Source organism: Syngnathus acus, chromosome 1, assembly GCF_901709675.1.
Source record: "Syngnathus acus chromosome 1, fSynAcu1.2, whole genome shotgun sequence".
NCBI lineage: Eukaryota > Metazoa > Chordata > Actinopteri > Syngnathiformes > Syngnathidae > Syngnathus > Syngnathus acus.
The window spans coordinates 17,160,476-17,184,676 of record NC_051087.1 but is presented as its reverse complement, the minus strand read 5'-3'; the positions used below and the strand labels follow the sequence as shown (position 1 = coordinate 17,184,676).

Below are 24,201 nucleotides of genomic sequence, written 5' to 3'. Positions count from 1 at the left end.
AGGTCGTTGGTGCCTGTCGTGGCGGCAATCCCCGAACCCGCTGGTGGACATCGGCGGTAAGGGATGCCGTCACGCTGAAGAAGGAGTCCTATCGGGCCGTTTTGGCCTGCGGGACTCCGGAGGCAGCTGACAGGTACCGGATGGCCAAGCGGAACGCGGCTTCGGCGGTTGCTGAGGCGTGGGAGGAGTTTGGCGAGGCCATGGAGAATGACTTCCGGACGGCTTCGAGAAAATTCTGGTCCACCATCCGGCGTCTCAGGAGGGGGAAGCAGTGCAACGTCAACACTGTTTACAGTGGGGATGGCGTGCTTGCTGACCTCGACTCGGGACGTCGTGAGTCGGTGGGGTGAATACTTCGAAAACCTCCTCAATTCCACCTACACGCCTTCCATTGTGGAAGCAGGGCCTCGAGACTCTGAGGCGGACTCTCCAATCTTTGGGGTAGAAGTCACTGAGGTAGTTAAACAACTCCTCGGTGGCAGGGCCCCGGGGATGGATGAGATTCGCCTGGAGTTCTTAAAGGCTCTGGATGTTGTGGGGCTCTCATGGCTGACACGCCTCTACAACATTGCGTGGACATCGGGGACAGTGCCTCTGGATTGGCAGACTGGGGTGGTGGTTTCCCTCTTTAAGAAGGGGTACCGGAGGGTGTGTTCCAATTACAGGGGAATCACACTCCTCAGCCTCCCTGTTCAGGTCTTTTCAGGGGTGCTGGAGAGGAGGGTCCGTCGGGAGGTCGAACCTCGGATTCAGGAGGAGCAGTGTGGCTTTCGCCCTGGCCGTGGTGTTTTGTGGACTTGGAGAAGGCGTTCGACCGTGTCCCTTGGGAGGTTCTGTGGAGAGTGCTTCGGGAGTACGGGGTGCCGGGCCAACTGATAAGGGCGGTTCGGTCCCTGTATCGCTGATGCCAGAGTTTGGTCCGCATTTCTGGCAGTAAGTCGGATTCGTTCCCAGTGAGGGTTGGACTCCGCCAAGGCTGCCCTTTGTCATCGATTCTGTCTAATTTTTATGGACAGAATTTCTAGGCGCAGCCGAGGCGTTGAGGGGGTCCGGTTTGGGGACCTCAGCATCGCGTCTCTGCTTTTTGCAGACGACGCGGTGCTGTTGGCTTCTTCAGGCCGTGATCTCCAGCTCTCACTGGAGCGGTTCACAGCCGAGTGTGAAGCGGTCGGGATGAGGGTCAGCACCTCCAAATCCGAGTCCATGGTCCTCGGTCGGAAAAGGGTGGAATGCCCTCTCCAGATCGGGGATGAGATCCTGCCCCAAGTGGAGGAGTTCAAGTATCTTGGGGTCTTGTTCATGAGTGAGGGGAGGATGGAGCGCGACATCAACAGGCGGATCTGTGCAGCGTCGGCAGTAATGCGGACTCTGTACCGGTCCGTCGTGGTGAAGAGAGAGCTGAGCCAAAAGGCAAAGCTCTCAATTTACCGGTCGATTAACATCTCCAACCCTCACCTATGGTCATGAGCTATGGGTCGTGACCGAAAGAACGAGATCCCGGATACAAGCGGCCGAAATGAGTTTCCTCCACATGGTGTCCGGGCTCTCCCTTAGAGATAGGGTGAAAAGCTCGGTCATCCAGGAGAGACTCGGAGTAGAGTCGCTACTCCTCCACGTTGAGAGGAGCCAGATGAGGTGGCTCGGGCATCTCATCAGGATGCCTCCTGGGGAGGTGTTCCGGGCATGTCGCACCGGTAGTAGACCCAGTGGACGACCCAGGACGCGCTGGAGAGACTATGTCTCTCAGCTGGCCTGGGAACGCCTTGGGATCCCTCGGGATGAGCTGGACGAACTGGCCGGGGAGAGGGTAGTGTGGGCGTCCCTCCTGAAGCTGCTGCCCCCGCAACCTCACACGATAAGCGGTAGAGAGAGGACAGATGGATGGATGGATGAGCATCTGTTGGCAGATATATGTATTTATATATTTTACATGTGTAAGCATGTACTAATAATTGTGCGTGCATATATCCTGAGCTTTAAAAATTATTAGCAGCCTGTATGTTTTAGAAGGTCAGCATGACCTAACACAGAGGTGTAAGATATACGGCCCGCGGGCCGGAATCGTCCCGCAAGGAGGTTCGATCAGGCCCGCGTTAAATGAAACCAGAAGTGACCTAAATATAACATTTGCTCTAACTTTTACAATTTTTGTCAGATTCAACCCGTTTCAACTTTTGAGCTCCAAAGTCAACCTCTTGAACCTGTAGTTTTTGTTTTGTTACAAATTTAAAAAAGTTTTGCCGCAAATTTTTCTAAAATTCCCATTCATGGTCTTCGCCTTCACACGCAATTTCTCCAGAAATTGCATTTTCTAGTTCTATTTTATTCTCCTCACTTTTTTGTCCTGCTACTCCTTCCACATAATTCAACCGATTCACTCCATTCCACTTTTGACGTATTCCAAATATTCACGAGATGAGTGCTTGCATTTTTCTCATTCCAAAAATATTCAGTTTTCGCAAAATTCGCTAATTTACGACAAATATTTCCCCATTCATTCTTAATGGGACATTCAACATTTCACATTTACGTCGTTCCAGTTTGAAATTCACATCATTCAGCACATTCGAAACACATTCGGAAAGATTCTCGACATTCCCAAAATTGCCAAATTCAAAATTTTCACGTTTTCACGTTTAAAATTTCCGCAAAATTTCACATAATTTCGTTTTTCACCTCTAATTTCTAGTTTTCAACCGATTCAACCCATTCCATCCTTTCAACTGTTCATCTTTTGCCTACCTATAACACAACTTCCCACTAACCAAAAATTCAAAATTTTCAAATTTGAAATTCAACCAAATTCTCCAAAATCTCGTTTTTCTACTCTAATTTCTACATTTTACAACCGATTCAACCCATTCCAACTTTCAACTGTTCATCTTTTGCCTACCTATTCCACAACTTCCCACTTACCAAAAATTCCAAATTTGAAATTCAACCAAATTCTCCAAAATTTCATTTTTCTACTCTAATTTCTACATTTTTCAACCGATTCAACCCATTCCAACTTTCAACTGTTCATCTTTTGCCCACCTATTCCACAACTTCCCACTTACCAAAAATTCCAAAATTCCAAATTTGAAATTCAACCAAATTCTCCAAAATTTCGTTTTCCTACTCTTATTTCTACATTTTTCAACCGATTCAACCCATTCCAACTTTCAACTGTTCATCTTTTGCCTACCTATTCCACAACTTCCCACTTAGCAAAAATTCAAAACTTTCAAATTTGAAATTCAACCAAATTCTCCAAAATTTCGTTTTTCTACTCTAATTTCTAAAGTTTTCAACCGATTCAACCCATTCCAACTTTCAACTGTTTTTTTTGCCTACCTATTCCACAACATTCAGCACATTTAAATCACATTCAGAAACACACACACACACATATCTCAAGGAATTCAATTCGTTTCAACATCATTCGGCAGTATTTAAAGTCTTCGCCTTCACACGCAATTTCTCCTTAAATTGCATTTTCTAATTCATAATAACAGTGTCGTATTAAATGAGAATCACTGATAGTAGTTTTTTGGTGAAATGTTTTTTTAATGCTGTTTATAAATGCATTTGTTCTCAAAAATTAAGATGTCAAGGTTCTTCTATTAACCAATAAATCATCGAATGGCTTAGCGCAGTGGTTCTTAACCTTTTTCCTTGTTCGCACCCCAGTCATTTCACCAACCAGTTCTCGCACACCTAACCCTAAATAATTATTATAATAATAATTGGTTTACTTTACAACTACAAGGCTTAATTAGCATTATCCCTAATGCCAATTAACACAATGCCTTCTTGATTTCCAGAATTTTTCACTTTTTTCGGTTACCCCACCATTATCCCCAAAAAATTGTAAATTTCCCCCAGGGTATCCTCGCACGCCCTAGGAAGCATCCTCGCACCCCTGGGTTAACCCCCGGTTAAGAACCACTGGCTTAGTGCCTTCATATCTTGTCGACCTAGTTGTTCCTTACGTTCCATCTCGTAACCTCCGTTCGCAAAACGCTAGTCTTTTAGTGACCCCGAGGGCCCAAAAAATGTCTGCAGGGTCACCAACACGGTGCCCGTGGGCACCAGGTCGCCCGTGAGGACCGTATGAGTCGCCCGCAGGACTTTTATAAAATTTGCTCAAATAGCGGCACTTGTCAGTGAGCAGCATCTATTTATTTTACAGTCAAACCTCGGTTTTCGAACGTCCTGGTTCTTGAACAAATCGGAATTCGAACAAAAAATGCGAGATATTTTTGCTTCGGTTGTCGAACAAAATTCGGAGGTCGAACCTAGCGAGATGAGCCGGGAGGACCCGAGAAAACCCGACCGCGCGGCCCGGCTGCCGACTGACTCCGTTGTTATTGTATTTTCGTTACTTTGAGGATTGTATTAACCCCTAATCATGCCTCCAAAGAAAGCAAGCGGGAGCGGTAAAGCCATCCTAAAACAAAAAGACGCTCTTAAAGCAATGCGACAGTGAGCGCCCGGCGCGCTACGGTTGCGCGATCGGACCAAATTAAGCTCCCTGCGCACTGAGGTCCACTTAAATTTTGGAAAGTATATCAGGACTTTAAAAATATATTCTAAATTTTAGCGACGGCTCTGTCACAATAATGCGACCAGCGCGGTGCAGTTGCGCGGTCGGCGACACACTACTGTTGCGCGTTCGGCGGTGCGCTGCAGTTGCGCGATCGGACAATATTAAGCTCCTGCACACTTAGGTCCACTTAAATTTTGGAAAGTACATCAGGACTTTAAAAATATTTTCTAAATTTCAGTGACGGCTCTGTCACAATAATGCGACCAGCGCGGGGAAGTTGCGCGGTGGGCGACGCACTACGGTTGCGCGTTCGGCGGTGCGCTGCAGTTGCGCGATCGGACAAATATGCGTAAATGAAAAAATGCTTAAAAAAGGCGGGGATTTTTGTCTTGAAACGGATTAAAATGTTTTCCATTATTTGTAATGGGAAAAATAGATTCGTTATTCGAACGATTCACTTCTCGAGCAGCCTTCTGGAACGGATTGTGGTCAAAAACCTAGGTTTGACTGTATTTTTGCTATTCTTGTTAAAATCACACTTACATGTGAACTGCAAATGACAATAATAACACATAGTGAAAGCCAAATTGAGCAAATTGGCTATTTCAGAAGTGTGTGTCAAACTGGTAGCCCTTTGCCTTAATCAGTACCCAGGAAGTAGCTCTCGGTTTAAGAAAGGTTGGTGACCCCTGGTCTAGAGCATTTTCTATTCGGGCTCCAGACCTTTGGAATGCCCTACCAATGGATATTAGAACTGCTACGTCAGTAGAAACACTTAAGACACATTTAAAGACACATTTCTATGATATGGCCTTTAATTAACCTGTAGTAGCTGATTCGGCTGGAGTCTGTGTTTTCGCTCCCTCTCCTTGACTTGACTTGAAAAAGCTTTTCTGAATATCCATGCTTTACTACCTACTAAAGGCCAAAACCTATTATGCAATTTACATGTCGTTTATATTACTTCACACAAACACTACATCCATCTGTTCCTGGTTCGGCCCCCCGGTCAAAATTTAGAACCCAATTCGGCTTTTTCTCTCGAATATATTGTTATAATCTTTTTTTTCAGATGTACTGTAAATATTTTCTGTATAAAAATTAAATTTGGTGTTCAAAAAGTCTTTTTTTCAAACTTGAGTCTTGAAAAAAAGGGGGTCGTCTTACAATCAGGGTCGTCTTATATTCGGGCCAATACGGTACTATTGTGTGTGCATGTGTGTGCGCACAAATGCGTTTTGCTTGTGCCCGTGCATTTAAGTGTGGGTGTGAACATGCACGTGTGGGCATAACTCCTGGCCTGAAAAAATCTCCCAGTCTGGCCCTGACCAGGAGGCATTGTGTTGCAAGTCCTTGATAATGGACCACGTCATGGAGGTGGTTGTTCACACTGTTAATTTCATCCGATCCAGAGGTCAGTCTGACAAATTTCTCAGTGACAGCGACATTACCCACAGCCTGTCATACCACACTGAAGTGAGATGGTTAAGCAGAGGCGTTGTGCTTAGGCACTTCTTTGATCTACGAGAGGAAATTGGACAGTTCATGAAGAAAAAAGAAAACCGGTGTTGGAATTACAATCTCAGGACTGGCTACAGGACCTTGCATTTTTGGTGGATATTACTGAACAATTGAACAATGTGAACTATATGTTTCGAGGCCGCAAAATATTTGTCACGCAATTTTCTGACAACATACATGCGTTTTAGTTGAAGCTGACTTTTTGGGAGACACAACTGGCAATTGGCGACCCTGCTCATTTCCCCTGTCTGAGAAATGTGTGTGTGACCAGACCTGATGCGGACATGAAACGGTACAAAGACAAGATTGCAGGATTAATGTGGGAGTTTGAGAAACGTTTTCAAGTATTTGGTTAGCTTGAGACAGAATTTTCAGTTTTTCGCTCACCTTTCACAGTTAAGGCTTCTGATCGAAATCCAGCTAGAAATAATTGCTTTGCAATGTGATGCAGATTTGAATGGCAAATTTGCCTCCGTAGGTCTGGACAAATTTTATCAGTATCTACTACCAGGGTACCCCAAATTAACAGCCCTGGCTGCTATTTTGTACAAGTTTGGGACAACCTACCTTTGTGAACAAATTTTCTCAGTAATGAATATCAATAAACAAAAATGTGTTCAAGGCTCACAAACAAGCACTTAAATGACATTCTGAAAGTGTAACCTAGTCAGGACATGGCACTTGGTATTGATGCACTTGTAGGCCAAAAGATGTCAAGTATCAGGAACAAAAACAAGTCCAGACTAACGCCTTTAAAATGCTGCCTTAGATACCATTTGCATTGAAAAAATACAGCTCTGTGAAGATGAATCCTTACCATCCATCCATGAAAAAATGTGCAATTCAATGTTAGTCAGCAACTTTACTACAAAAACGTATGGTGGAATTCTACTGTTCATGCAACTCCATGAATGATCAGTATATATTGTATGTGTATGTGTGGTTCAAGTATGAAGTTTACCACATTTACAGGACATGTGAATACTTTCTTCTTTACACATTTAATAGCACTCTCCTTAGTTTGTAAGGTGTAGGCAGGTATTAAATTTGAATGTTATATGCACATGTGTATATGATTTAAAAAATCCTTTCTTTATAAATCTCGTTTAATCTTAGAGTGCAGTACTGTTAATGTTTTATGTTATGTTAATGTATGCTTTTAATGTTTTGTAAAAGGAATGTTCATTAAATTTCAACATTTTCCTAATGTTCTTGTGCTTCTTCACACCCAAAGAAAAAGGAAAGACGTGATATTTTGGTTATTTATAGCAGAGTATGGTATAATTTTAATGGTCTGGCCAACTTGACATCTACCGAGGCCGTATGTGGCCCACAATGGGAAATGAGTTTGACACCCCTGACCTAGAAGCTAAGACCCGATAATAGTCAATGGTCTTTTAAGAGCAGAAAGAGAGAAAAAAAAGCAGTACACTAAGAAACTTTGGAGTTTAATTCACATGATAACAGACCATGGAGGGAGACCTTGAACTTCAACATTCAAAACAAATGAATAAAAAATTAACAGAGGGATGTTGATGTTTGAGCATATACTGATAAACAGCACACTACAAAGCCACAGTGGCATTCAGTGGCAGGTGTTGAATACTGGAATAACAAACGAAGTAATCAAGACGTCTGCAAATCTGAAGCCCCTCAAAAAACAGAGTTCATTGCTACAACAATACAAGTGTCAACATGAAACGTCATTAAGATGAAATGTACTGTGAGGTATTGTTACTGTAATCTGTTTGTATTATGTCTACACTCACTGGCAGGCGCCGTGCTATTGATAGAAGAACACATATGGGAGATAGAGTCACAGCCCTGTGAGCACACTAAAATCTGGTCTGTGAGCGCAGAATAGACACTAGCTCAGCTTAAAAAACAACAATGGATCTCCTAGGCTGGACCTGCAACGCAATCCATCAGACTATCTCCATATGACACACAGGAACTGGCGAGCTGCCATGCTCCCATGGTACCTCCCTAGCGGGCTACACAATGGACAGGTGGCGCAAATGGCGTGTCTTGTGTCTTGGTGTCAGAAGATGTGGCTTTCATCTTTCTTGGATGGCTCTCTTTTAACCTCACAGTGCTACAAGTGTTCCGAAAGCTGAAAAAAATAGGGTCTGGCTTCCTTGGTGACGAAGGACTTCCGGCCTTGATGAAAAAGCTAAAGGCTGACAATAGAGACCAAAGAAATGAAAATCATGCTTCTTCAAGAGATGTCTGGATTTAAAAAGAAAACAACAACAAGAACAAGAAACAACAAGAAAACAACAACAACATGAGGCCAGCATGGAAGATAATGGGCTGTGATCAATCAGGGCTGGAACCGTTTTGTGTTGACTAGTGCCCGGTGTGCTCGCAGGCTGCGGCTCCATATCTACCCAAAAAGAAAAGCCCAAAAATGACAACCGCAAATCCTTCAAGAACAATCAAGACTCGAAAAGACACTGAAAAACTCAAAACTCCCTAAATCACATCACAAGTTCAGCAAAATGTTGCTTTTTTTTTCTTAGATTTATTCTTGCTTGGTTATGAGTATGTTAGGTATTACTCTGGATATGTGTGAATTGTATTTGATTAAACACTGCCTGTAGATAGTTACTATGATGAAGAAACAAGCACAGCTATCCTTGGCCGCCCCTAATGAGGTGTTGTGTCACACTGGACAATCCACTAAAAGATTTTTGGCTATGCCCCTGAGGATGATATGAATACCATCTCCCTCGTTAAAGCAAATCTGACCTGTTGTCCTAATACTAAAAAAATAAAATTTTTATCTAAAACATTTTGATTTTTCTTTACTCCATTGTAATTTTTAACAACCAGTGTTTTTCTTCAATGTCTCTGCAGATTACGATCTACTTAACAAAACACCTCCTACTCCAACCATGTATAAATACAGACCTTCTTGCAGTCCTGGAAAGAACCACATTCCACTTACCAATGCTTATGCAAGCCAGGTAATGGACACATACACTCCTGTTGGAATTTGCACCCCCTGTTACTCTGCTTGGGAAGTAGGGAAACCTGTTCATATTTGCCACAAGAGCTGAAAACGCCCCCAAAAAGACACAAAAAGTCGGTCGATGGCTAGGGCTCATCATTTTACAATGGGAGGGAGGGGACTTATTCTAACTGGTTGACATTCTAACAGGGCTCTGTTAGAATCCATACCCGCCTCTAACTTTGCTCAGTCGGTGGGTAACCTGTTCATATTTGCCAAACTACCTGAAAACACTTCCAGGAAGAAACAGAAGGTCAGTTGATGCATAGGGCTTACCGTTTTGAGATGGCAGGGGTGGACTAATTCTAAAAAGGGTCCTGGTAGAATTTGTACCCCCCTGTTATTTTGCTTGGGAAGGGTGAAACCTGTTCATAGCTGACACAGACATACACAGAAAAGGTCCGTTGATGTCCAGGGCTCATCGTTTTAAAATGGGAGGGAGGACTTATTGTAACGGGGCTGCTGTTAAGAATCTGTACCCCCCCACCCCACTTATATCTTAGACTTAGATTAAACTAAGTAAGATGCATTGTTCATATGTCATTGTATATTCAATTGAAATTCAATTCAATTTAGTTCATTAGACTTACATTTTCCCTAAAGTCTATGTATGGGGTACCACCTCTGCCACCTATCCGAAAAGGGGGTTCTTTTATCGGCCACACTCAGCTAAAGAGTCGTAAGACGTCTCGCTAGGAGTGTAAATTATGGTGCCAATTGATAGCTGTTTTGGGATATTTTAAGTGAGCCTGATTTCCCATGGAGAAAGTGATTGCTTCCTTCCGTGTTGTAATCAGGTTGATGTGTCAAATCAAGGACACTTCGCCCAAAGAGTGACTGTCAGTAAGTCCACCGCCACTGTTCCAAAATACCATTAAATCTCTTCAGATTTTTTTTCAAGGGGAATTGCAGTACTGACATCATTTTTAATACAGTCCTATCACAATTACCGATGTTGACTTGCTTTACCGTCCCTTTAAGTTATAATAAGACAAGCACCAGAAAGAGCCAGGAAACCAAGAACACAACCAGAGCCAGATTTTCTTCTTGTGCAAGAATGGAAAATGAAGCTCTCAGTGTTCCAAGGTCTTTCAAAGTTCCACTTCCCCTGTGCTGCCTTTTATTGGATTCAACCTCTAAGAGTCTCACAATACCGGAAATGGAGATGTTCGTGTGTGCATGTCTTGACTATGTATGTGTTTGGGGGTGCGTGCGTGTGGCAATACTGATGGGCAACAATGTTATCTTGCTTTAAGAAGTTACACAAAGTGGGTCTTGGGACTCAGGATAAATTGATATTGCACTGGGTATTATTATTATTCATTTTATGTGATGCACTTTTAACTGGTTGCACTGTACAGTGTACTGTGTGTTCTGGTGCACAACACATTCATTACACTCATATCTTCAATATAGTACTGTTATCTTCTCTTTTATTCATTCTTTCATATACCCGCTCTGGGGTATGGATACTGCTGGAAACTAGGAATTTTCCCCTTGGGAAAGTATCTGTCTATCTATCTTTTCTGATAACATTTGCACAATAATTCCAACAGCATTCTCCTATCCTCCCTATATGAAAAAAAATAATAGGGTCCTGAGATTGCAACTCTGAGAGGTCAGGTCCAGCCAGTCCAGGTAGTCCGCTTATTATCAGTTTGTACACTGACCACCTCCTCTGCCTCCATTGAAAGGTCCCCAGCAGGTAATTGAAGGTGGGATAATGCATCTTCATTTACATTTTCAGAACCTGGATGGTTCTTAAGGGTTAGGTCAAACAAGGCTAGTTCAGAGGCCCATCTATGTTGTGCGGCACCGAGTTTTGTGGTTTCGAAATGGTTTAACAGATTCTTAGCTGTCAATACTGTACATATATTACCAAGTAAATACTCAAAATTTTCCAATGACTGCCCATTTAAGTGCAACCAGCTCCAACTTCATGGAGTTGTAGTTCGCCATATTGGTTTCAAACTCCTACTTAAAAAAGCAATGGGTCTCAATTTAAACCCGTGCTCTTGTAATATAGCTTGCGTGTATTTCCAAAACAAATTGCCTCTGGAAATCTGCATAGGCAAGGATAGTGGTTGTTATCTGAGTTTATTTAAGCCTTAGAAAACTTCACACTCTGCATCACAGGAGTCTGCTAAGGGCTTCCTTGGCGTTTTCCCTTACTACCTGAGGGAAAACGTTTTGCTACCAAACGATTCAAAGGGCAAGCCATATTAGAAAACCCAGTGATAAACCGTTGATAGTTGGAAGGAAAGCCCCAAAATGATCTAAGATCTACCATCTTATCAGGTTGTTTACAATCTTGTACCACTACCACCTGGATCCGTAAAAACGCCGTCTGCCAAAACGTGAACCAAGTACTTTACACGTCTCTGAAAAGTTACATTTGGAGAGCTTTATCTTTAATCCCTAGGTTCCCAGGCAGTATAGAATCGCCTCCAATCTGTCCAAATAGTGCTGCAGCAAGCAAGACATAACAAATTATTGAGATACATATAGAGTGATAGCGACAGTCCCCAAACAGATGCTCCATGAACCGCTCAAATCTACCTCGCGCATTACATAACCCAAAAGTCATACAGTAGAAATATATATGGAAATAGACCAAAAGGTACCTCTTTGCTCAGTCTTTTTCTGCCATTTCTACTTGGCTGTAGCCATTGGCCATACGTATCTAATGTTGGTGGGTGTTTTGGGGTTGATTGAGTGGGTGGATAAGTGGGGTGGGTGGGATTATGCGTGGGGATGGATGGATGGATGGATGGATGGATGGACGGACGGACGGACGGACGGACGGACGTCCAAGGTTTTTAAATGAACAACCAAATGTCATTACATTATATAAAACTGACATACAAATGTCTTCTTCTTCACCATCCTGTTCTTTCTCTTCTTTTGTCTTTCAGTTAAGTCGAGGAAAGAGGGATGTTATCAGTAGGGATTCCTCCTCAACCTCATCCCTCATTCAATCCATCCATCAACCTGGTTTTTGCTCACAACCTAGCTTGGACCAGAGGGACACTTCTGACAGAGGGGGGGGAGTACCTGGAGAGGAGAGAAAAGAGAGTGGAGTAAGCCGAATCTCTGACTATTCTCGACGCTCCTACCCCTTATTTTCTGACTCTGTCGTCCTGTCAGGAGTTGCTTCACAATCTTCTGGTTCCATGCAAACCTCAGCATGTAGTGCCCAGGTCTCTGAAACAACCACTACCTCAAGCAGCTTCAAAAGCTTAGCTAATCAGAGTCCTCCACCTCCCCATCTAGCTCATAACGGAAATCTGTCATGGGACAGCTTAATGGCTGCAAAAGATGGTTTTGACAAAGGGGCGCCATCAGGATTGAACATTTCTGAGATTTCATCCAGAAGACCCTGCTCTCCAGCGGAAGGTGGCTACATCTCCTCCTTTCATTCTTCAAAACTGAGAGATGCTGAAATGCATTGCCAGTCTCCCAAGCATCATAACCCCCTCCTGCATCGGTCAGCCACTTCCACATGCTCCTCTCCTCCAGAGAGAGAGCATCTGTTGGTGGAACCACAGCAAAGCAATCGCCCATTGCCTTTCTGCCAATCTTTTGTGCCACCTCCATCCGCTGCTCAACATCCACCACACCATCACCACCAACGTCGTTCCCATCATCATCATCACAATCATCATCATTCTCACCATCATCACCACCATTCATCAAGCGTCCACCCTTCTCGTTTCATTGCTCCTCACCTGCCCCAACATTCCTACCCACACCGAGCATACTCCAGTGATATCCCTTTGGGTTTGACATCATCTTCTAAAAACCACCCTTCCCACTCCCCACACCACCCACCTCTTGGAAAATCACTGTCCTACTCAAGTGCCGCTGCTGCTGAAATGCAGTACAAGCTAATTCGAAAGGCCTCCTCAGCAGCTGGAGCAAATGGAGAAGTCATAGCCGGAGGAATGGTGGGAGGAATACAAGCACCAAAGTAAGTAGAAAGATTATATAATATCACCACTTCTGAAATCCAAACACTGATTAACTGCTGCCCTCTTTCTTCTCTACCCAACAGATTTCCTGTGAGTTGCTTTCTTTCAAAATATTTGCTTGTGTGAGGTTTGCCCAAGTGTTATCTGTAAAAACAGTGACAGGTTTAAAACAGTAACCAATCCTTTGACAATTAATTATTTTACACCAGTGACTCTTCCATCATCAATGGCATATATCCATAAATTTATCATATTGTGTAACTTTTACCCTGGTGTCATGGAGGTCATAAGTGGTGTAAAACTTTGACACGCTCTTTATGCTCAGCGTCTGGGGTTCTGTCTGGGTTTCCACGCCCTGCAGCCGTGATTCAAAGCAGTGAGCGGAAGTACGTCATTACGCCGCACATTATATTGTGTCGATTGTAGCTGATGTGCCTACCTACAAATATTCCACTGGGTCCTAATCCCCTTCCCATTACACTAGCCTCTGTTTTGAATGGTCACCAGGCCTAAACACCCACGTGGGTGTTTGCTTCTTGACCACCCACAGGACAACATTAACTGGTTTACTGACCTCAGGAGACGATACATATGTTGTCCAGTGGCGGTTCTTTGGGACCACCTTTGAGTCACACACAGATCAGTGGCGGCAGTCTCACTCGCGCTTATGCCTGGACTGTTCTGGTGGTTATGATTGACTGTGGGCAGTGATATACTTATCTGTTCAGTGCCATGCGCATTAACAGTCAATGCTTGGGATTCAGGGGTAAGAGGGGAGGGAGCCCTGACTCGTTGTGGCCCTGTTTCAAGAATGATGACAGCTTCGGTGTCGCTTTGGTCAGATGATTCTGGGTGCATTAGTTGGGGGTGGTCATGTGGCAGTGTCACTCGCGCAGTGTCACTCACTCTTATGCCTGGACCGTTCTGGTAGTTATGATCAACTGTGGGCATTGAAATATTATCTGCTCATGGCCACGTGCATTAACAGTCAATGCTTGGGGCTCAGGGGTAAGAGGGGAGGGAGCTCTGACTCGTTGTGGGCCTGTTTCAAGAATGATGATCGTTTTGGTGTCAGATAATTCTGGGCGCATTAGTTGGGGGTGGCCATGTGACAAGCTAGGGCAGACATGGGGAATCTATGGCCCGCGGGCCACATCCGGCACATGGGGCCATTTAATCCGGCCCGCCAAACCTGAATAAATTGTATTATTAAACATTTTTTTTGTCATTTTCCCTGGAATGACTGCATTTCCCCAGTAGATGGGGAAACACCCGCCCGCGCATTTACTCACGGAACCCGTGTCAGAAAGCTCAGTGCACACTCACAAGTACTCAGTAGTACAGACACGGCGCTCTATTTCTATCAGTGCCGAATTCCGAGTGTGGGCTGTGACGTCAGCATTCTCGTAATTCACGCGCTGAGCTTTCAGATACAGTTTTACGCTAAAGCCACCCACAAACCTTCCCCTGGAATCCTTCCATTAAAATGAGTGGCCCAAGGAAAAGAAAGGCGGACACTGAGTGCCAGGTGTTTAAAAAAGAGTGGACAATTTGGCTCGACCGACGTGAGCAGACGTTCAGCCACGTGAACATCAACAAAGCCCCATCACAAATCTACGTTAACGGACACCTCAGCTCTATCCTAAAAATTGCCACAACAGATTTTACTCCAGACTATGATGGACTAGCAAAAAAAGGGAGACCAACAACACTGATCCCACTGAAAATGAAGGGGAGTTTCTCTAGTTTGTTGTAAAAAAAAAAATTATTTTGAAAATAATTTGTACAAATAGCAGGGATTGAAACTAGCGACCATTCTTTTTTTCAAACAATGCTGGATGCTCAAGGACATTGATGCACCACCTGTTTGCGACTAATCTTAACTTTTAAAGGTTTTAAGGCCGACTTTAAGGAAGTGTTTCCTGTTTCCTCACCTCTGTTATCAGGTGTTTGTGAGTTAAAGCTCTGCTCTGATTTTCAGATATCCGTCCCCGTGTTGCCGTTTTGATTTCTTTATTACTTTGTTTAGATGTATTCTTTCACTGATTCTTCAAGATGTTGTATTTGGTCAGAATGTTTGCCGTTTTATGTGATTTTGCATCATAAGATAAACATCTTTCATAAATCTGACCTGCAGCCGCTGAAGTGATGGAAACTGTTATTCATAATAACAGTGTCATATTTAATGAGAATCACTGATAGCAGTTTTTGGGTGAAATATTCTTTTAATGCTTTTAATAAATCCATTTGTTTTTAAAAAGCTTTTTTGAATATCCATGCTTTACTACCTACTAAAGGCCAAAACTTTTTATGCAATGACCTTTACATGTCATTTATATTACTTCACACAAACACTTCATCCATCTGCTCCTGGTTCGGCCCTTCAGTCAAAATTTAGAACACAATTCGGCCCGCAAGTCAAAACGTTTGCCCACCCCTGAGCTAGGGTCTGCTTGGGCTTGGTTTCCCTCTTGAACAGGTGCGTTCGGCAATACTTTTAGCTCTGCTCTGTTACTATGTTTGCCTGAACCAGCTGCATCTCTTGGATGGATTTGATGTACTCTGCCTTCTGGTTCAATATTTTTTATTGCCATACACTGTGGGATCCCAGGCATCCTGTATTTTATGGCGACCCAATGGGTGGCTGCTTTTAAAGACCAGTGTACGAGGTGGAAGGACCGTCATCGCATTGGGCCGGTAGTGTCTGTTCTGCCGTTCTGCTGCTTGCTGTAACTTGTCCTTAGCCTGGAGTTGAGTATGTTGTGATGTTCTTCCGTCCAATTTTGTGTCATATGACTGCAACTATAGTTTTTCGATCAGAATCATGAAAATATTTTCAGATGTGTCTCTGCTAGTGAGAGGGTAGAAATCAACCTCAGAGTTTGCCCCACGATCTAAGTTATCAAACAACAGTTGTTCAGAAATGGACATACCTCTGCCATCCAGACACCAATGGATCTCTTCAACCCACTGTTCTACTGTCAACAAATTGATTGCAATTATGGCAGTAAATTTTGAACATGTGTTATTTTGATACACAGTGGTCCCTCGCCACTTTGCGCTTCATCTATTGTGGATTCACTATTTTGCGGGTTTGTAAGTAATGGGAGAATGGCATTTAAATACACGCTGATAGCGCGGGACATGCCTGTGAGCAATGTGCATCACTGCAGATAAGCGCGGGAAGCGCGGCAGCCAGCCGCGTACAAAGGAAAAAGCACTGGTGTGCCGAAGAAGTCGGAACAGCGGCAATGAGCACTGATAGCGCAGGGCATGCCTCTGTGCAATGTGCTTCACTGACAACAAGCGCGGGGTGCACGGCTAGTTGCCGCGCACATAGGAAAAAAGCACTGCCGTCCAGGAGTCAGCGGCAATTAGCCCTGATCGCGTGGGGCACAACTCTGAGCAATATGCGTCACTGCGGATGTGACTGAGTTCAAGCGCAGGAGGCGGTAGCCAGCCACGCGTGAGGGAAGAAGCACCAATCAGTGTAGAAGGAGACAATGACAATATCACGCGTTTGTTCGTATCACACGAACCAGACTGACAAACATTTTTGATGGAGAAGTGCTCCTCCTCTGCTTGAAGCAAAGTGAAGTCACTCCCTCCGCAAATATACTGCATTGGCCCGAATATAAGACGACCCTCTCTTTTTCAAGACTCAACTTTGAAAAAAGACTTTTTGAACACTAAATTAAATTTTTATACAGAAAATGATTACACCTGAAACAAATGATTATAACAATATATTCCAGAGTAAAAGCATGTTATTTTGCCTCATTCAAATCATGCAAAAACTGTCTATCACATCTTAATATCTGAACATTTAAATATGTAAACTAAAGTGCAATCACATTTGTAAATGAATGGCTTCTGGTTTTTGAAATGTAAATAAACCAATTTACTGTGATAAAACAACAAAATTGCAATAACTGCATTATCCTGCCCTCCAAATATGTTGAATATCCGAAGACAGTAAGCTCAACCACTTTCACTCATCAAGACTCTGAAGCCCAGGTTGAAGGTTGACTCCAGGTTTAATAACAAAGGAAAGGGTGAAACTGGGAGAATACAAACCACATTGTATAATCAGTCATATGAACTAAATTAATTCAATCAATATGAAATCTCAATCATGCCTTTAACATTCACAATATGAAATATGTATCCTGTCACTGTAACAAACGCACTGTTATCTTATGGATCAGTGAATCATTATTTATATACCGTTTTTTTCCATGTATAATGCGCCCCCATGTATAATACGCACCCTAAAAATGGCATGTCGATGCTGGAAAAAAGCCGGTACCCATGTATAATACGCACCCAAATCCCAATGATCGTCACACACGCATCTGGGTGTGGTGAAATTTGTCCTCTGCATTTGACCCATCCCCGTGTGATTTTGATCCATCCCCTGGGGGAGCAGTGAGCAGCAGCGGCGCCGCGCTCGGGAATCATTTGGTGATCTAACCCCCCAATTCCAACCCTTAATGCTGAGTGCCAAGCAGGGAGGCAATGGGTCCCATTTTTATAGTCTTTGGTATGACCCGGCCGGGTTACTTAAGTCCGTAAACGTAAAATTATTTCAGAAAAAAGATCATCTTTGGGAACAACCGGATGTTATTCTGCCGGTCAGTATCACTGCGCATGCGCTATCAAACTCGATAGCGAAGAAATATGTGAGACTCTCAACGGGATCACCAATATTTGAGTGATGTTCCAGTTATTTATTATCTTTCTGTGTGTTCACAATTGTCATGGTGATCTTTCTGGTGATTTCTTAACTAGGCTGGATGTATTTTTTTTGTTGCCGTTGATTTCTCCGACTGCCCAGAAAGGCACCACCGCGATCAGTTAGGTTAAAATGAAAAGAGAGGAAAGTGACGTGCGGATGCGCGATTGACAACAAACAGGAAGAAAGGTGATTTCAAGTTTTATTTCGAGGGAGATTTTCTTAAAAAAACAAAACAAAAAAAAAACATTGTACCCATGTATAATGCGCACCCCAGATTTTAGGACAATAAATTAGTTAGATTTTGCGCATTATACATGGAAAAAGACGGTAATACAGAAGTAAATAAATCAATAAAGAATGCTCGAAAAGGAGTAGGAGGAAGCATAGCTTTTTAGATTCCTACCCCTTTCTCACGTTATCATTAAACCAATGATTCAACATATACTGTAATTCTACAACAGAACACAAGTAGACTCACTATCACACTTATTTTTCTGTTTCATTTTTACTTGTGTGTAGCCCTTTGGCACTTTTAGCCTTTGTACCCGCTAAACAATATATTTTTGTACATTCTTTTAAACTGGTGGATATTTGGACTTTGCTTGAGTTCCTCAGATTGTTCCATACTTTGACCCCAGTTATAGTTATACAGAAACTTTATAAGGTTGTTCTTATGTTTAAGATTTTGAAGTTGTGATTCCCCCTTAAATTATAACCTCCCTCCCAATTCCTAAATAAGTTTTGGATATTTTCTGGTAGTTGTTTTGCTTTTGCCCTATACATGATGATTGCTGTTTGATAAGATACTATGTCAGTGAATTTCAATAGTTTGGATTGTATGAAAAGTGGATTTGTGTGTTCCAAGTAGTTGACTTTATGAATAGTCCTTATTGCTCTTTTCTGCAGAATGATAAGTGGCTGTAGTGAAGTTTTATAAGTATTCCCCCCAAACCTCAGCACAGTAATGCAAATAGGGCAAGACAAGAGAACAATAAAGTGTACGAAGTGAATGATAATCCAGTAATTATTTTTCTTTTGTCAAACGCGCACTTTTTATTAAAGTGCCACCGGCTTCCCGGTAACGGGTTCAATGAGCCGGGGTGAAGTGACTCGTCCGTAGCTAACCACCCGAGTTAAATTAATTCTACCAGAATCAATCTAATTTCTATATGACGCCAATCCCTCTCAAGTCATCCGACGCGCGAGCCGAGTAACTCAATTCGAGGCGAGTCGTCGAAATGACCGCGCCATAATGATGGCTCCCTTCGGTTGTTTGATGCTTGTGTTATGTTACGGATATTTTTAGATGTCTTTGTTAAGACCTCAAGGATTCGTTAATTTACTAGAGCGCCCTCGCCCTAGCTGAGCTCAAGATAACTACTTCGAACCAGATCTGACAATTCCTGATGTTAAGGATTAAAGCTGTCTTCACTTTAAAAAGAATTGAACGGATTTAAAGAATGACTATGATAGGGAAATAAAGACATTTTAAAGTTGTAATTACCGCATATAAAACCATGCTCAACATAGTTAATACCAAATAATCGATACCGAATTAAGGCTTAAGAAGAGATTTAATGAATAAGCAAGAAAAAGAATTACAAGTCGAGAAAACAAAAAAACAAGACTCACCCACTCAGAACAAAAGAGGAGACTAAAGGTCTAAAATCCTATTTGGTTGAACAAGTCGAGTGATCGGCTCTCCTTTGTTCCAAAATCCGAATTCTGTTTAAAAAAGAGGAAAGGTCTGGCCGTGAGGAGCATAGCCAAAAAAGTAAAATTGGCGTCTTCCCCTTTCTGCCTTCCTCGTAGGTAGTAGCAAACTCGATAGCGAAGAAATATGTGAGACTCTCAACGGGATCACCAATATTTGAGTGATGTTCCAGTTATTTATCACAATTATTTATTATTATAATAATAATATATATAATATATATAATAATTATTTATTTATTATTCACAATTGTCATGGTGATCTTTCTGGTGATTTCTTAACTAGGCTGGATGTATTTTTTTTGTTGGCGTTGATTTCTCCGACTGCCCAGAAAGGCACAACCGCGATCAGTTAGGTTAAAATGAAAAGAGAGGAAAGTGACGTTGTAAAGAACCATCCGTGACAAGATTTTCTTCAAAAATTGTTGTACCATGATTTTCTTCAAAAAAATAAAAATAAAAATGTACCCATGTATAATGCGCACCCCAGATTTTAGGACAATAAATTAGTTAAATTTTGCGCATTATACATGGGAAAAAACGGTATTTATTACACATGAACACATTGACTAGGGCGACAGGAGACTGGCTAACCAACATGACGTTAGCTTTCCCAACAGATCGTCTAACATCACAGGAAACTATAATTTCAGAACTCAAAGGATGTATTTCGTTACATAATAACTCAAAACAAAGGTACATACCAATGATGCCTTGTATAACACAAAATGTAGGCAGTAGTTTTGCCGAACTGCAGGAGAGAATAGAAATAGAACAAGCAGCGTTCGCTTTCAACACCGTGCCGAACATGTGCTTACTGCCCCGCTTACTTCCTGATTCTAGTCACGTGACCTACCCTTAGTAACAATGATCACAGACTACAAAACAAAGACATGACATGCATTAACCATCAAAGTGAAGCCTAACTGTAACTGTAGTCTTGAAACAAATCTGAATAAGGAAAAACATTGTAATGAAATAATGCAAACTGCTACCACTATTGTTGGGGAGCCTGAGGACTGTATAGGGCAGGGGTGGCCAACCAGTCAGAGACTAAGAGCCACATTTTTTACTGTGTTACCGCAAGGAGCCACATCACACACATGAACTACACCCCCCCACCCCCGCCAACCAGTCAGAGACTAAGAGCCACATTTTTTACTGTTACCGCAAAGAGCCACATCATACACATGAGCACACATGAACCACCCCCTCCCTCCCCCGGCTGCTCGGTTTTAAATAGGCCACGTTTAGTTTTTCCCTGCCATTTTGAGAGCGAAATTGACACTAATTGTTTCCTCGAATGGGTTTGCCCCTCCTCCTTTGCGGGATTTCACCTCATGCACATGCGCGTTTGACGAAAATACTCAAGCAAAACGAACACGCAGCGTTTGACGAAAATACCATACTGAACTCAAGCGAAGCGAACACGCACAAAAAACAAAACAAAACACAAATGTTGATATGAACGTAAGGGAGCTGCATGAAACCAGGCAAGGGGCCGCATGCGGCTCACGAGCCGCGGGTTGGCCACCCCTGGTATAGGGGGTTGGCACGGATGGTTATGCTCTTTTCGCCCCTGGTGTCGGTCAGAACACAGGAGAGAAGACGTGGTACAGTTTTGATTGCTTTACTGAATTATTGGCAAAAAAGTAACAGGCACTGTGGCTCATAGGGGCATACAGGCAAACTAACAAAAGGGTATAGGCACGTTTGGTCGTAAGGATGTGAGAGCAGGTGTGTGTCGTGTACATGGGTGAGTCTTTGGGTGTGTGAATGTGATTCTTGTGTGTGTGATTATTGTATGAAGTGTGTGAAGGGTGTGTGTGTGTCTGTGTGTGTGTGTGGGTGCGTGCATGTGTGTATGTGTGGTTCTGCAACAGACAGAAATACAGCACGTAAGTCAACGCTCAACTTCTGACGTCACACAACACTAGAAGACGGCACACATTACATAACTAACTGCGCGTAATGGTTCCGCTATACTAAATAACCATAAATCAAATACTCCCGGCAACACACCAAACATAAGTCATCGAGACAACAAAATACATTTGCTGGCGACTGTTAGTCGCCGTGCCGCTGCGTAACAGCTGTAGTCATGCGTGTACGATGCGAGGCAAACTTAAAGGAGCGCGTCGGAGCTGTCAATCAAACGGCGCACACACGAAGCAAACCGCGATCGGACAAACGGCACAACAGTGGACAGTAGTAACAATAAAATGTATATACTCACTTTATGTCAAAGACGCACACGATCACAGCAACATACTCAGTCGATTATGAGCACGCTGGAGCTGCCAATCGAACGGCGCGCACACGAAGCAAACCACGATCGGACAAACGGCACAACAGTGGACAGTAGTAACAATGAAATGTATATACTCACTTTGTGTCAAAGACGCACACGATCACAGCAACATACTCAGTGGATACCAGCAACCTTTAACTGCACACAAGTAAAAATGGGTATAATGTCTAGGCCCCGAATGTAATTAAGAATATTTGTCAAGTTTCGCACATGTACTGAGTGTTGTTCGTCACCTAAATGTTGCACACAAGCTGGGTATAATGTCTAGACCCTGAATGTAAGACGACCCCCACTTTTTCAGTCTTATTTCAATGCAAAAAACATTGTGTTATATTCGGGCCAATACGGTACTCTGTAAACATGCATGAGACAAGCGGCGCATTGTGACATTTCACATTAGGTCTGTATTGGCAGATTATTCACGCAAGACAGGCTGGTCGTGTTTATTAGACTCGCCAATGTTAAATGTTATGGCACAACCGCCAGTGTGCACTGGCCGGAAGATTCCTGCCCGAATCCCTCCCCACGCCTGTTGTAACAGAAATTTAACGGAGGTTGTGAGGTGTACTGCTGTTTCGGCCAATGGAAAGGTGGCAAAATTGCATAATTACAAAAGTTACAGTGCCCAGTGTTTCCTTATTACTTTGTTGCGACATTTACTGACTTGTCAGACCCAAGTAACGATTTATCTTCTCCAAAGCAGCGCCAAACATAGCCTCTTTCGATTGAAGAGTGTGACTCTTGTGCTTTATATTGAGTGTCATGTTTTTCTCCCTCTCTGTGTCTTCTTTTGAGTGACAGCAGGGTCTATATAAACATTCTTAAGTGGAATTGAATACTTTTTAATACCCTTTTAATACCGTCACAATATTTTTCAATACCAACATGAATTCGAGTCGCAACTATGACAACCTTTCAAACTTCTGTAAGGATCGGACAGTACAGCCATGTGCAGAGCGAACAGACTTTATTGTGAAAGGGAAGGGGATCGATGGAGTCTTGGAGCGGTGGACGGGCGAGGCTGTATTCGCTGGTGGCTGGATGACAGGACGCTTCTGGAGCGGGCGACTGCTGCTGCAAAAGCGGGACAGGACTGACAAGACAAGGACCGAATCACCAGGAAACGGGGAGTCAAGCTTGCTAAGATCGATGCGGACAAGGACATGACGAGACAAGCTGACAACTGGAGTTGCGCTGGTCGCGCTAATATAGCCCTCTTAATGAGCTAGCGCCAGGTGCCGGTGATCAGGGGGCGTGGCCGAGCGGCCGGCGGTGCCCACTCGTGACAACTTCAGTGTTAGGGGTTACTAATAAAGTTACATATTGTCATTTCCTCACATGACTTCTGAGAGGTTAAGTGCAATGAAAGGTCAAAACGTTTTTTCATTTTTGTGTAGAAAGAGCCCACACAACTTTTGCAAACATTCTATCTTATTGAGGATCCAACCTTAGCCTACAACTATGGCATTACATTTTCCTTAAGTACAACATAAGTTAGAGATGTTTTTTTAATCGAATAAATTTGCCAATATTATAGCTACTATTACAGATAATCAACAGTAAGCTAAATGGTTCAAATCCATGAAAATACTTATTATGTACTGATGGTTCTCTCTTGAGAAAGCGTTGAGTTTTGTCATGTAGGTACATATAAAGCAGGGGTCTCAAACTCCAGTCCTCGGGGGCCGCATTCCTACATGTTTTCCAAGTTTCCCTCGTTAAACATACCTGATTCAATTATCAGGCACCTGCAGAATGTGAGGATGAACTGATCATTTGAATCAGGTGTGTTTAACGAGGGAAACTTGGAAAACATGTAGGAATGCGGCCCCCGAGGACTGGAGTTTGAGACCCCTGATATAAAGCCTTGATGATCATGTGTGACCCTCCGGTGTGTAGTCAGGGATCCGCACCTGTTTTTCAAGAACAAGGCAGGGCGACCAACTGCAGCACGGATCTTTATTGAAAGAGGGGAAAGGGGAAGTGGAAGGCTGAACTGCCTGCTTGGCTGGTGTAGCTGGGCAGCGGAACAGGAAACGGCGGATGCAGAGGCGTAGCCAGGAATTTTTCCAATAGGGGCGCACGCCCACAGGAAAAAAAATCGAACATCACCCACGCCGTTCGCTGATCGCTAAAACAACGTCCGGGAGGCAAACGGTGAATGGATAACATCGCGCACATAGAATAGCGCAAGCACATTCGCGCAAGACCGAAAGAAAAAAACGGCATGAAAATGAAGAATCGAAAAAGCTCGATTTTTTTTTATTTTATTTTATTTATTTGTTTCAACCGGGGCGCAGGGAGTCCTAACCGGGGCGCCGCCCCGGCTCGCCCCGGCTTGGCTACGCCTCTGGGCGGATGACCGGGACAGAGTCGCAGCGGAGCGCTGACCTCGGAGCGACA

The 24,201-nt window shown here is 43.2% G+C and overlaps 1 protein-coding gene across 1 annotated transcript in view; it reads left to right on the top strand.

The window, feature by feature from the left end:
* The window catches only part of LOC119124509 (palmitoyltransferase ZDHHC5-like), a 147,438-nt gene that overhangs the window by 112,793 nt on the left and 10,444 nt on the right, over positions 1-24,201 (top strand). Inside the window, exons 10-11 of the mRNA XM_037254565.1 lie at positions 8,912-9,021; positions 11,981-13,044. Coding sequence (XP_037110460.1) covers positions 8,912-9,021; positions 11,981-13,039 — 1,169 coding nt within the window. The 3' untranslated portion in view covers positions 13,040-13,044. The remainder of the gene's footprint in view (positions 1-8,911; positions 9,022-11,980; positions 13,045-24,201) is intronic.